This window comes from Perca fluviatilis, chromosome 2, assembly GCF_010015445.1.
Source record: "Perca fluviatilis chromosome 2, GENO_Pfluv_1.0, whole genome shotgun sequence".
Classification (NCBI taxonomy): Eukaryota; Metazoa; Chordata; class Actinopteri; order Perciformes; family Percidae; genus Perca; species Perca fluviatilis.
This window is the reverse complement of record NC_053113.1, coordinates 6,721,360-6,735,135: the sequence shown is the minus strand read 5'-3', so window position 1 is coordinate 6,735,135 and position 13,776 is coordinate 6,721,360. Positions and strand designations below refer to the sequence as shown.

The window sequence follows — 13,776 nt, the reverse complement described above, 5'->3', positions numbered from 1 at the left end:
ATGTGTTAATACAAAGAATATTTATTATAATTAGTTCAGAGATGTGAGTCCAAACGGAAACTTCACCCTTCTGAACTAAGACTTTCTGCTTCGTACAAAAGGAAGTTTAAACAGACTAAAATGCCCATGCTCACTCCTCCACTATTTATTAATTCATGTCTGCATGTATTTATTTATTTATTTCACGAGAGTTAAAGTCATGTTTCGTTGTCCAGAGTCCGAGTCCCGCCAGACTTCTTTTTAAGAAACCTGTGATTTAAACTTCAGCATGCTCTAAGAGTCCGCTCTGCTCAATCCTGGTACTGGTTCTGCCGGGCTTCCCTTCCTTCCAGCCGGCCCAGCAGTACGGCCTGGGGCTCTAGCTTCTTGTTGTCGGTTTTGGCTGCCAGGAAGCAGGCAGTGAGCTCCAGATCCTGCAGCCGCAAACGGACTCTGCTGCCCCGGGGGGCAGCTGTGTTCTTGCCCGAGGGAAGAGACGCTGCCGCCGGCAGCTTTGCCTCGCTGCTGCGCCGGTCCCTGCTAATCCAGATGGGACCGGACAAAGACACAGTGGTGATCGGGAGGATCTTCCACGGACGGAGAGGAGCTATTGCGGTGCGGGGCAGCAGTAGCAGCAATAGCTCCCCTTCGTCCGCCTGCCACCGGCGGAGAGCAGCAATAGCTCCTCTCCGTCCGCCTGCCACCGGCAAAGGCAATGGAACTTTCCGCCGAAATCGACGTACAGGTCGTCCTGGACTACGTGGAAGATCCTCCCGATCACCACTGTGTCTTTGACGGTCCCATCTGGATCAGCAGGGACCCGGCGTAGCAGCGAACAAAACGCTTGGGCGGCCCGCTCTTCCCCCCGGGAACACAGTTGCCAAAGGGCAGCAGAGTCCGTTCTGTGGCTGCAGGATCTGGAGCGTACTGCCTGCTTCCCTGGAGCCCAAACCGACACCACGCAGCTGGAGCCCCAGGCCGAGTAGCTGGCGCAAAACATGACCAGGGGACCGCTGCAGCAACGAGGCGACGCTGTGTTCCTCCCCGGGGAGGATACGCTGCCCCCGGCCGGAAATCTCCGCCTCCCGCTGACTTCTGGACTGGATCATTTTGTTCACTTTGAAAGTCGAGATCTCGAGTTAGTGTTTGTCCCCAGTACGTGTTTATTTTATTTTTTTCTCCTTCGTTTTTTTTTTTTTTTTTTTTTTTTTTTTTTTTTTTTTCATAATTAATTTTTTCTCCGTCGCAAAGTCGAGATCTCGACTTTGAAACTCGAATCTCGACTTTGAAACTCGAGATCTCGAGTTAGTGTTTGTCCCCAGTGCGTGTTTATTTTATTTTTTTCTCCGTTTTTTTTTTTTTTTTTTTTCATAATTTTTTTTTTTTTCATAACTTTTTTTTTTCTCCGTCGCAAACTCGAGATCTCGACTTTCAAAGTCGAGATCTCGACTTTCAAAGTCGAGATCTCGAGTTAGTGTTTGCCACCAGTACATGTATTTTTTTTTTTTTTTTTTTCCTTCGTTTTTTTTTTTTTTTTTTTTTCTCCATGTCACCTCCGGGGCTCCGTACAAATAGGTTAAAACTAAATTATTAAGTTGATGTTGAAAACATTTTCTTTTAAAGAAATGATTCATTGAACTTTTTGTTGCTTTTATAGAGGTTTGGCTGTGTAACACAGGACAGTGTTAATGGCTAAACCAATAAACAGATCATTTATATGTGCTGCGTTTTTGAGTCATGAGCTTGTCATGCCTCAAATAGAAGGGATATAGTAGCAATAATAAATAAGGTGTTTAATAAATAGGGTGTTCACACAATTTTTTGAAATTTAAAAACTACTCAAGAAAATTTAGTTTTGTTTTTGATTGACTTTCACTATTTGCAGAAACATAACCTAATTAAAGTAATCTAAAAGAGAATAGTTACAAAACCAGTGTTTCCTTTTCAGCACAATTTTTATGGATTTTATAGAGTCAAACCGGCATAAGGGAAAGAAATGCGGTTTTATAATTATTGATATTCACTCCAAGTGATAATATTAATAAAAGAACAAATAATGCTTGTTGGAGTTCTGTTTTGTGCCACACAGCGCCTCATTTGTGTCAGTCGGGTCCATCTTGCTCCCCCTCCAGCTGCAGGACCGGTAAAAACTGTCTGGAGGTACGGACCAGCAGCAGACGGACTGAGAGAAGGAGGGGGGGGGGGCGAGAGACCGTTCTGCTCTGACACATCTGACGCACTGTGAAGTTAAGTAGCACACAGACTCACATTCTGAAAATACACACTATTAGGAGAAAATAAATAGAAGTACTTACTTTTAAGATAAGTATTCAGTTGGTGTGTCAGGAAATGTTTAAAGTACATTTCACTGTGAATTTGAATTGGATTGATGAAAAGTTGATAAAAATATCTTTTGCTTTAGGTAAAGTCTGACATAAACATCCGTAAACTATTTTTGGGTAAATACAGGCATAAATGATCCATTCAAAGACTTCCTAGAAACCTGGTTTGAAAAGAGGAATACCTTAATTTGTATTTTTTTAGTCTTTTGCAGTTGCTGCATTTTTCCTGAGACCTGTGTAAGTTGTGTAAGGCTTTAGTGCTGAGATGGGGTTTGAAACCATGATGATTAAATGTATCAACAACTTGGAGATATGATTAAGACTAAATATCTAAATGAAAATGTTTAATGTTGATGTGACTGTTTAATGATGTACATTATGAGTAATGTACTGAGACAATGGTATACACATTCATTTAATATTTACTCTCATATCTATATGTTTACACGAAAAGTAAAATATAATATAAGTTAAAGATAACTCTTATAAACAGTAAAACATAATACTTTTATACCATAAAGATAATTATATATAATATACTAGTATACTTTATAAATAGAAGGGATAACAATTCAGTCAGGAAAAGCTTAGAGGAAACCAGAGCTTTAGAGAGAAGGTCACTGGATGCCAGTCTATGAGAGACTGGCTCAGGTTACAGCAGGCGTGTCCAGCGAGGAGGAGTCTGCCACAAGACCTTCTGTCTCTGAGCTTTCAGCACACAAACATAAAAAACTGGAATTGACTCAAATGCCTAAAAATTTAGAAAAAACAAGAATTTGACTTTCAGGCCAGTTCCTGCTGGTACCAGAGAGCTAAATGTACTTTTGAATTAGGATAATAGGTTTCCTAGTGATGGATTGTATAGGAGTTAAATTTAACAGTTACTTTCTGTCAGGAGTCAATTATATTTGACATACTTCTTGCTTTTATTGGAGGGAATTTCCCCAGTGTGGGCTAAATAAAATCTTTCTTATGTCATATAGGTGATGAACAAACAGTTGGTTTTTGATTTCAAAGACAAATTATGTCATTTTTAGGAATAACACATTTGGATTTCAAAAGACAAAAAAGTTAGTATCAGAATTTTGTCAAATGCTTACAGATGTTATTGTTATCTGACATATTTGGGTTAAAAAGAATTAGGATTTTTTGTACACAAAACATTTGTGTTATGTTTATGAAATATAATGTTTTATTTTAATCAAACTGCCCGACAAATATATAGGCCTACAAGTCCAGCTGAAATGATTAGTTGTTTCAATCAATTAGTTGATTGACAGAAAACTGCTTTGATCATTTCCAGTTTCAAAAAATGTGAGGACTTTTCTATATTGCAGATTTTTTGTACCTTAAGTACATATTTTTAATGGAATATTGGTGGTAACAGAAAATGTTTACAGTTTGGAATCAGTACTTATTTGTCCACTATAACTATCTGTATGAACCTTGTTTAATTGACTAACCCCAATGTAGCAATATTTTTGAATCAATGATGACATAGATCAAACTTTGAAAAGCAGTGTGTTTAAATGCTTCTTTCTTACAGAGGCTCAAAACAGCCAAGAAGGGGACCACACACACACACACACACACACACACACACACACACACACACACACACACACACACACACACACACGAAACAATGGTAAAGATTGTTTCCAACGATTTGTCAAGTGCTAGTGGACGAACCTCTGACAATGGAAGAACACGGAAGACGCTATTTGCAAAAATATATGTAATCATAAAAGTAATTTGTGTATTGTGATTAGGATGTAATCAAAAGGGTGGAATGTAATGGGTAAATTACATTTAAGCCTAATTCCTTATATTTTTATGTTTAATTCGTACTTCACTTCTCTCACAAATGCTGAAAGAGTTGATCTCATTTCCCACATGCAGATTTTGATTCACATAATGTGAGCACTGTTTGTCTGAACAGATAGGGGCTACAAGGTCACCCTAAAAAAAGTCGTACAGGGAGGAGGAGGTGAAATGTCTCCAAGATGTCTCTTGTGTTTTTTCTGATTGTCTTCATGTGTATCAGATTGCCTGTAAGAACTGTAGCGTCATAATAATCCAAGTGTGTGTGTGTGTGTGTGTGTGTGTGTGTGTGTGTGGTTGTGTGTGTGTGTGTGTGTGTGTGTGTGTGTTGTCACTCTGAAGATGCATATAAGCCTGGTGTTCTGTTCACTCATTGGAGAAACTGACTCCACACTGGGCTGCGGCCTTTTGTGAAATCATGTTGCTCCTATTTCCAAATATATCTTTTATAATAAAATACAAAAACCCAACTTGGTGTTTAGTCTCAGTCTGTCTTATTTGTTTCAATTTACTAAACTCTAAACTCCCCCCCTGCTGCAAAGGAAACTTCCACTACAATGGTAGCTTTGACAAACGGGCAAAGAGTGAATGGAAAAGAGCTGATTTAAATATCTGCAGAACACAGGAGGAAAGTGGCAACAGGAGTCTGATAACAATACACTTGCTAAAAAATAATTACAAAAATCCAAACGAAGAACAGTACATGAATCTCATTTTGGTGATTTAAAGAAAACCTTTCGCTTAATGATTCAAAACAACCTTTTAATCTGTGTTTTATTAAAACACGCAGTTTCAGGTTGTCACATTATATAGATACAAAGGTAACTCATTTAATGAATGTATTTCTTGTTATTCATGACGAGCAAGGCTCTTAGTTGTCAGATAACATTTGTAGTTACCTTTTCCCCCCAAAGAGCAGACGTCTACATACAATGCGTATTTTGGACATTTGCAGTCCATACAGTAAAGGGTTGATGAGTGGTTGGCATGTTAGCCAGTACAATGACAGAAAAATGCGCAAAATATTGGGTAAATAGTTCATATTAAACCTGCTCTGTACTATTTCAAAGAAAGCTCCACAAGAAAAATTCAGCAGGGAAAAAAGGTGAGGTGTGCAGGTACTGAGAGCTTTCTGTCTGGTCTGTTTGGAACCAGATAAACACACTTTAAGAATGCTCATGTAAGAGAAAAGAATTAAGATTATTAGACCAAAGATTACTGTAAACATGTGAACAAGTCCAAAAATGTTATTGGCTGTTGTGTCAGAGCAGGCCAGTTTGACAACATAATAGTTGTCACAGTAAACTTTGTTAATAATGTTTCCACACAGCTGTAAAGGAGCAGTCAGACCAGACACTATCAAAATATGGACAAGAAAAGAGTACAACCATGTTAGAGCAATAAGCATGGCAATCTTTTTAGATGTCATACGAGTGTGATATTGTAGAGGATAACAGATAGCAAGATATCTGTCATAAGACATGACGGCTAAGGTCCAAAGTTCTACACCTCCATAAGAGTACAAACAGAAAATCTGCAGGAAACAGAATGGAGCAGAAACAGTGTGAATGTCAGAGAGGATCTGAACCAGAAGGAATGGAAACAACCCTGTACTACCATACAGTTCATTTACAAACAGGCTGCACAGAAAAAGGTACATAGGTTCATGTAAGCTTCTGTTCATACAGATAACCACAATCAGCAAAACATTGGCACAAATAATTACAGCATAAAAACACATAATAATCAGGAAAAGTAAATATTTGAAAACCCCGGTGTCAAAGTAGGCAGCAAGTTTGAAATATGAAACCTGTGTAGAGTTTATCATCATGATCTCATCAATAGTATATACACACACACGACAGTATAACACAGGTTGAGACATTGGATAAATCTAACGTTGATCCGCTCACCTGCTATAGTCACACTGTGAGCCCCTCCCAACTGAGCAGAGACACAGATTCTCCTTTTATCCTTTTCAAGTCAGGGGGACGCACACAGCAGAGAGCAGTCCGACGTCATAATCAAATGACACCTCGATTTTCTACTGATTTCTAATTAAAATTTAAAGACTAGTTTTGTTAGTGTTAGTTCATTGTTTAATTGTTAGAGCAATGAGTATCATAGATTATTAGACACATGCACACAAATGCTGCGGGGTAGACTGATCGTGTCTAACACTGTGTTCACACCAAATGCATTTTTCGTGTTGTCCGATTACATTCAAAGTCAATAAAAAGACATCAATAGACGCAAGTTTGCTTTTTTTCAAATAGGGTTGTTTAATCATCTCAAATGTCCTGACCCAAACTGTAAAAGTCTAGTCTTTTAGACCCCATCCCAACAATGCTACTTAAAGAAGCCCATGGTTAACACTACATTACTAGATATGATCAATATGTCTTTTTTAACAGATCATATACCACAGTCATTTAAAGTAGCTGTAATTAAACCTCTTCTGAAAAAACACACTCTTGATCCTGTGGTCTAAAGCCTTATTCGCACGGGATAAGTATTATCTAGGGACCTCGTGTGAATTATAAATTCCCCCCCCACGTCTGATTTTCATCTGGCGCATTCGAACGGGATAAGCGAAGCCTGTGATTTTACTTGAATTTACTGACATTAAGCAACAGTAGAAACATGGGTGTGGGTAGCTCTGCTACGCTTTGTTTGTGTGTGGTCAGATCTCGAGGACAAACGCCACACACACGCACACACGCACACAATCTCAACCGGGTAGTCCGTCATCGTCCGAAATTCGACCTCTCCTTTTCTTTCTCTCACTTTTTCTCCAGGTGGTGTCAAGCAGGGTCCGGTTAGATGGATAAAACTAAACATTTCACCAAGTTAAAATCTATTAGCTCAAGCTTTGCGCTTGATTTATTTGTAACATTAACCTCTAATTATGAAGTAGGCCCCTCGCGAGTTGTGCATTATTTTTGATAAGCTATTGCTTGGAGATGTCTTGTCGTTATCTCTAGATGTATGATACAAACATAAAAATATACTTACCGCATGCTGCTATACATGTCATCCATCGCCATCTAATCATTCTTTTGTCTTCGCACTTGTGGTGGTTTTCATCTTTCTCTTTCTGCAAATTGTATATGATGTATAGTGACATGACCCAGCACCCAAAACACTGTCAAAACACTCCAACGCACCCTCCATTCTTCGCGAAAATGGATAAAATGGCGCAAAAGAAGGAAATAGGTACCTTGAAAAAACAAAAAAGCCCCACCAAATCCTGGACAAATCAGAGATGCCGATTCGCACGGCACTAATATTATCACAGGACCTCCGTTTTCGGCGAAATATGGTAGATAATTTGCGGGGGAATTATTACTTTACAAATTACAGACATGACCGATTCGCACGGGATTAAGATCACAGACAACCTCCGCAATTATTACAAATGACTGGAGGTCACCAGGTAATACTTATCCTGTGCGAATAGGGCTTAAGCTAACTATAGAACTATATCTAATCTCCCCTTTCTCTCCAAGGTCCTTGAGAAGGTAGTCACTAATCAGTTACTGTATGTAACTTTCTACATAACAATAGTTTGATAGTTTTTGATGATACCAAATTATACCTATCAATCAAGCCAGACAAAACTAGTCAGTTAGTTAAACTTCAAGCATGCACTAAGGCCGGGACACATATAGCTGATGGCCGACCGTTGACAGAAAACCCCGTCGATATGATCAGTCGCGTCCCCGAGGTCCAAAAAACTGCCACAGAACAGACCAAAAAGACGAGAGGAGAGCGAGACGTAATACATCTCCATAACAGCAGGCGGCGCTAATCTGTAATGTTGCCCAAGAAATGAAAACCGGCAGCTGATTGGATGAACGCGTCACATGGGTTTGTTTTCTCCGGATATTGAGAACCAGACTGTCATGGCGGCTCATTCAGAATACAATCTCATATTTTACTAAAATAGTTCACTGAAACATGTTTCTGAAAACATTTTAAGTGAGAAATAGGCCATGCAGTTGCTGAATCTGTCTTCATTTCAGATCAACAAAGGTCTGTTTAAAAGATTTTCATCAGATTTTGAGAGACTCTAGTCACGCTCATTGCGCTCGTCATTTCCGGGTGAGTCCCGATTTCCCTGCCGCCGACTGAACATGTCAGGTCGGCCAAAATGAACGCCGACAGCCCCCCAGACGGACGACGGCACGGGACACACTGAACAGATTTGAGTCACTGACCTCACCAGACTGTCCCACGGCCGATAATCGGGTTAATGTGTCCCGGGCCTACAGGACACAAAATCCTGGATGACCTACAATTTCCTGATGTTAAACTCAGACAAAACCGAGGTTATTGTGCTGGGCCCTAAACATAGATATAGCTACTCTGGATGGCATTGACAACTGTCAGAAATCTTGGAGTTATTTCTGATCAGGATATATCCTTTAATGCCCAGTTAAAACAAGTCTCAAGAACAGCTGTTTTTCACCTGGGTAACATAGCCAAAATTAGGCACATCCTGTCACAAAATGATGCTGAAAAACTAGTCCATGCATTTGATACTTCCAGGCCAAATATGTCCCTTAAGACTCTCCAGCTGAAAATAGATCATATGTCTCCTGTATTAGCTTCTCTATATTGGCTTCCTGTAAAATCCAGGATTGAATTTAAAATCCTTCCACTGACCTACAAAGCTCTTAATGGTCAGGCACCATCATATCTTAAAATGCCCATAGTACCTTATTGTCCCACTAGAGCACTGCGCTCTCAGAATGCAGAGTTACTTGTGGTTCCTAGAGTCTCTAAAAGTAGAATGGGAGCCAGAGCCTTCAGCTACCAGGCTCCTCTCCTGTGGAACCAGCTCCCAGTCTGGGTTCGGGGGGCAGACACGGTCACCACATTTATGAGTAAACTTAAAACTCTCCTCTTTCATAAAGCCTTTAGTTAGGGAGTGAGGAGTTGCAGCGTTTGCCTAGAATGGTGGGGGAGTGTGTATTACTACAGACACAGCACCCCTTCTCTTCTCTATTACTATTTCAAACTTTTTAATACAGGTGCACGGGAAATGTCAAAATGTGTCCTATGTATCCATCGGACAAAAGGGCATACTTAAGGAATAATTTAGGACACTTTGGAAAGACTTTTGGGAAGACTTTTACAGTTTAGTTCAGGATACTTCGGAGGATTCAATACCCCATTTAAAAAAAAGTGAATTTGCATCTATTCAAGCGTTGACTATGAATGTGGTCGCATCAAACAAATATTTTATACTCCGTTTGGTGTGAATACAGCATTAAACATGACTGGTCTACCCTGCAGCATTTGTGTACATGCTTAGCACATTCTTGTGCAGATGTTCTTCACATTTGTGGATTCAAGTGCCCATTATCAATAATATCAACTACCAACATGACCAACCGAACCACTGGCAGGGTCCATTACGGTTCTTATAACAGTCAAGCTGGAAATATGCTTCTAAAAAGTTACAGCTAAATATCTCTGAACTAGGGCTGCAACTAACAATTATTTTCATAGTTGATTAATCTGTGGATTATTTAGTGTTTTCCTAGCCAAATATGACATCCTGAAATGTCTTGTTTTGTCCATAACTCAAATATATTTTTACTGTTTACTGTCACAGAAGAGAGAAGAAACTAGAAAATATTCACATTTAACAAGCTGACAACAGATAAGTTTGACTTTTTTTCACAAAAAAATGGCTCAAACCGATTAATAGATGATCAAAAAAGTTGGAGATTAATTTAATAGTTGACAACTAATCGAGAAAGCTTTGAAGCACCATACATTATAATAGCTTAGGTCACACGCTTGTGATTTATGCAAACATTAGTACAAATGTATATGTGCTGACATGAGTAGTCGTGCGAATCCAAAGTCCTTGACTGAATTATTAACGGTCTGAGATAGGCAAGTAGATAGGTATATGTATGTATGTATGTATGTATGTATATATTATAAAGATATATATATATATATAAATAAAAAATAAAAATATTAAGTTAGGTGTTAACTGTAAATTTGATTTCATGTCCGATAGTAAATACCTTAGAAAAGCTTATTCTGACATGACATGGTGCACACTAAAATTTCTATAAACGTAAGATTAAGAGTATTGTGGATGTTTTGTTCCTGTATTGACAGAGTAAAAGCAGGTAGAAAAGCTTAGTAAACTTTATTTGTCACATTATACACAGTGCACAGTTCTACAATAGAACAGTCTGATAAAATTTTTTCAAACAAGAAAACCTGTTTTACTACTTTTTATTAATAGGCTGCTTTTGATATGAGACTTTTGCATATGACACGGATTTTAGACATTTGCAGGCCGTACAGTACAGGGTTGAAAAGTGGCGGACATGTAAGAAAATACAATGACAGAAAAATGCGCAACATATTGGGTAAACTGCTCATATCAAACCTGCTCTGTAATACTTCAAAGCAAGCTCCAAAAGAAAAGTTCAAGAGGGAAGCGAGGTGAGGTGTGCAGGTACTAAGAGCTTTCTGTCTGGTCTGCTTAGAACCAGAAAAACACACTTTAAGAATGCTCATGTAAGTGTAAAGGATTAACAGTAAAGAAACAGAGATTGTACTAAAAGTGGCAATGAGTCCATACATGTTGATTGCATTTGAGTCAGAGCAGGACAGCTTCACAACAGAGTGTGTATCACAGTAAACTTTGTTAATGACGTTCCCACACAGCTGTAAAGGAGAACGCAAAGACAGCAAAACAACCATTGCAAAACAAGGATATAACCATGTTACAGCAATAAGCACGGCTATCTTTTTAGATGTCATACGAGTGTTATATTGTAGAGGATAACAGATGGCAAGGTATCTGTCATAAGACATGATGGCTAAGTTTAAATATTCAACAGCTCCATAAGAGTGTGCACAAAATATCTGCAGGAAACAGAAGGGAGCAGAAACAGTGTGAATGTCAGAGAGGATCTGAACAAGAAGGAATGGAAACAACCCTGTACTACCATACAGTTCATTTACAAACAGGCTGCACAGAAAAAGGTACATAGGTTCATGTAAGCTTCTGTTCATACAGATAACCACAATCAGCAAAACATTGGCCCAAACTATGAAAACATATAAAGACAAAATAAGCAAGAAAAGTAAGTATTTAAAACCCCCGGTGTCAAAATAGGCAGCAAGTATGAAATATGAAACCTGTGTAGAGTTTATCATGGTCCTCACCTTGGTTTATAACAATTAGACACACCAACAAATAATTGTTAACTTTTGTTCTACATTTGTAAAACTATATGTTAACTAGTTTAAATGTGGACTAGGTTGGCACAATGTGTAACTTAAACACCAAGCACATATGAACATAAGTCAGTGAAGTAATACTAAACAGATTCATTATCATGGAAACAGTTTTAACAAACACCCCCAAATGTACCATTTAGTTCAACATAATATTCAGGTTACAAATTATTAATAAAACATCTGTGACATTGTGTAAATTTGAGCTTACACCCACTGTAGTCAGACTGAATCCATCCTAACTGAGCTGAAACTTCGTTGTGACTTCTTTTATCCTTTTCGATCCAGAGGAGGACACCCACAGCAGCAGAATGACCTCATTATGAAAAGGTCCCATTGAAAGATTCTGTTTGGTCAATGTCAGCAAAAAGTAAACTTTGTAAAAGGCATTTCAAACAACAGAAACATAAAGAGAAAAAAATGGTTTCTATTAGAGTTGTTCCAATACCGATATCAGTATCGGAAAAGAAACTTTAAAGTAGTTTCCCCCTGATATATCGGCCGTGATAATTGATATTTTTAGAGATTATGTTTGATCAATGTCCGCAAAAAAGTAAACTTTCGAAATGCATATAGAACATTTCAAGTATGGGTGGGGAAGTGGAGAACTCCCTACTACATCTTGCTATGTCCTGCTACGCCCTGCAGTGCCCTGCTACGCCATGAACTACTACAACTACTATTTCTAGTCATAGTTCCATTATCTTTATTTTGACTATTATTGCCACTGTTCATCACATCCCCAACCAGCACCGTCAGACACCGCCTACCAAGAGCCTGGGTCTGTCCAAGGTTTCTCCCTAAAAGGAAATTTTCCTCACCACCTGAAGTTTTTCCATCGCCACTGTCGCACTAAATGCTTGCTCTTGGGGAATTACTGGATTGTTGTTGGGTCTTTGTAAATTATAGAGTGTGGTTTAGACCTACTCTATCTGTAAAGTGTCTTGAGAGAACTCGTTATGATTTGATAATATAAATAAAATTGAAATGTAAGTTAAACATGAGTCTTTTTGCTATACTTGTATAACATGAGCACGTATGTTTATTTGGTTAATTTTGCAGTCGGTAATGATTTTGGTAACGTATACCATGTTATGGAACGACACAGAAGGTGGGACCCAAAAGCAGATGACCAACACAAAAAGTAAGATTAAATTATTTAATGCGTGAAGTATATACAATAAATGTGCTGGTGGCAAAAAAAAGGGGAAGTTGAGTCGAGGGAATCCAGTGGCGAGTGGTGGGTGCTGTGTGCTCTCCAGAGCGTGCCCCGTGACGTGATTGTGATGACCATGTGGTAGGCCTCCTCCAGAGTCCAACAAACAATTGAGTCCAATCCTTACTGAGAGAGAGAGAGAGAGAGAGAGAGAGAGAGAGAAGCAGGTGTGTGGAGCAAGCAGGCAGGCACACTAGTTGACTGTACAATCTGGCGACGAGTGGATCACAGAGCCAGCCTTAAATACTGCAGGAGGTTGATTAGGGAATGAGCTTCACCTGGAGCCACCTGCCAGCTAAGCCACGCCCACAGCAATCAGCACAGAAGGGAGAACATGAGTGAAAAACAAACAAAAAACACACAGAACAAGAAGCAGCACAGGCTGCCATGATGACATCATGACATACCATATTTGTATCGTTTTGTAACATTCTAGCAAGCTAACCTTAGCTAACAGCAGCACAGTTTAACCACTGACGAATAAGTTATAACTTAACGTTACATGTGTTGTAGCCATACTGGAGAGTCTGAAGTCCACCCTCATGTCACTTTCCCCATCAAACTAAAGTACAGTGCCAGCACTGGGACTGTATCGATTAGCTGGCAGTAACATTATGCCCTGGGGATTGGAGCCTGTACTATAAGCACAGGACCATCTTTTAAATAAAATTCTATTAAATGTATTTAATGTGTTATCTTTTGCATTGCACTTTGCATGACTGCAGCATATAAAAGAATAGAAGAATGGGATCTATTTAAATGTTAATTTAAATTAACATTTAAATACAATGGGATCCATTTAAATGTTAATTCTGTTGCCTTTATAAAATGCGCAAAAACGAAGCAGGAATGTATTTTTCACAGAAAACAATAGGTGGCTGGAATGCTCTACCCGGGTGTAAATTCACAATTTTACTGAAGAAGGGGTAAAATGTTGTGATCGTCATTTCCAGTAATTGGACACTGGCTGTGCACGATTTGAGAAAACACTCGCCTGTCGAAATTTACGCACTATACAAGTGTACAAAGTTTACTGTCTGTTAGTGCACTTGAAAAGGATTTTGGGTGATGAGGGAAGTAGTTCTTAATTTCCGGCAGCAACCACTACAGGGTGTCCAGTCAGAACACAAACACCAG

The 13,776-nt window shown here is 39.0% G+C and overlaps 2 protein-coding genes across 2 annotated transcripts; both read right to left on the bottom strand.

The window, feature by feature from the left end:
- Positions 1-290: 290 nt before the first annotated feature.
- On the bottom strand, positions 291-5,973 carry LOC120545480 (olfactory receptor 4D1-like). The gene is made up of 4 exons (XM_039779839.1): positions 5,045-5,973; positions 723-965; positions 541-676; positions 291-413 (listed from the first exon to the last, which is right to left on the bottom strand). Exons 1-4 carry the CDS (start codon positions 5,971-5,973, stop codon positions 291-293), a joined length of 1,431 nt encoding a protein of 476 aa, XP_039635773.1.
- A 4,439-nt stretch (positions 5,974-10,412) lies between these two features.
- On the bottom strand, positions 10,413-11,342 carry LOC120545475 (olfactory receptor 142-like). The gene has a single exon (XM_039779826.1). The coding sequence runs from the start codon at positions 11,340-11,342 to the stop codon at positions 10,413-10,415; it is 930 nt and encodes a 309-aa protein (XP_039635760.1).
- Positions 11,343-13,776: the final 2,434 nt, after the last annotated feature.

Excerpts from the sequence above, each read along its gene's own strand:
- LOC120545475 (XM_039779826.1), bottom strand. The coding sequence starts at position 11,342 with ATGATAAACTCTACACAGGTTTCATATTTCATACTTGCTGCCTATTTT.
- LOC120545480 (XM_039779839.1), bottom strand. The coding sequence starts at position 5,973 with ATGATAAACTCTACACAGGTTTCATATTTCAAACTTGCTGCCTACTTT. Across the intron at positions 966-5,044 it reads CTGCTCTTTGGGGGGAAAAG|CTACTCGGCCTGGGGCTCCA; the intron begins GTAACTACAAAT and ends GTTTTGCGCCAG. Across the intron at positions 677-722 it reads CACGTAGTCCAGGACGACCT|GCGGACGGAGAGGAGCTATT; the intron begins GTACGTCGATTT and ends TGCCGGTGGCAG.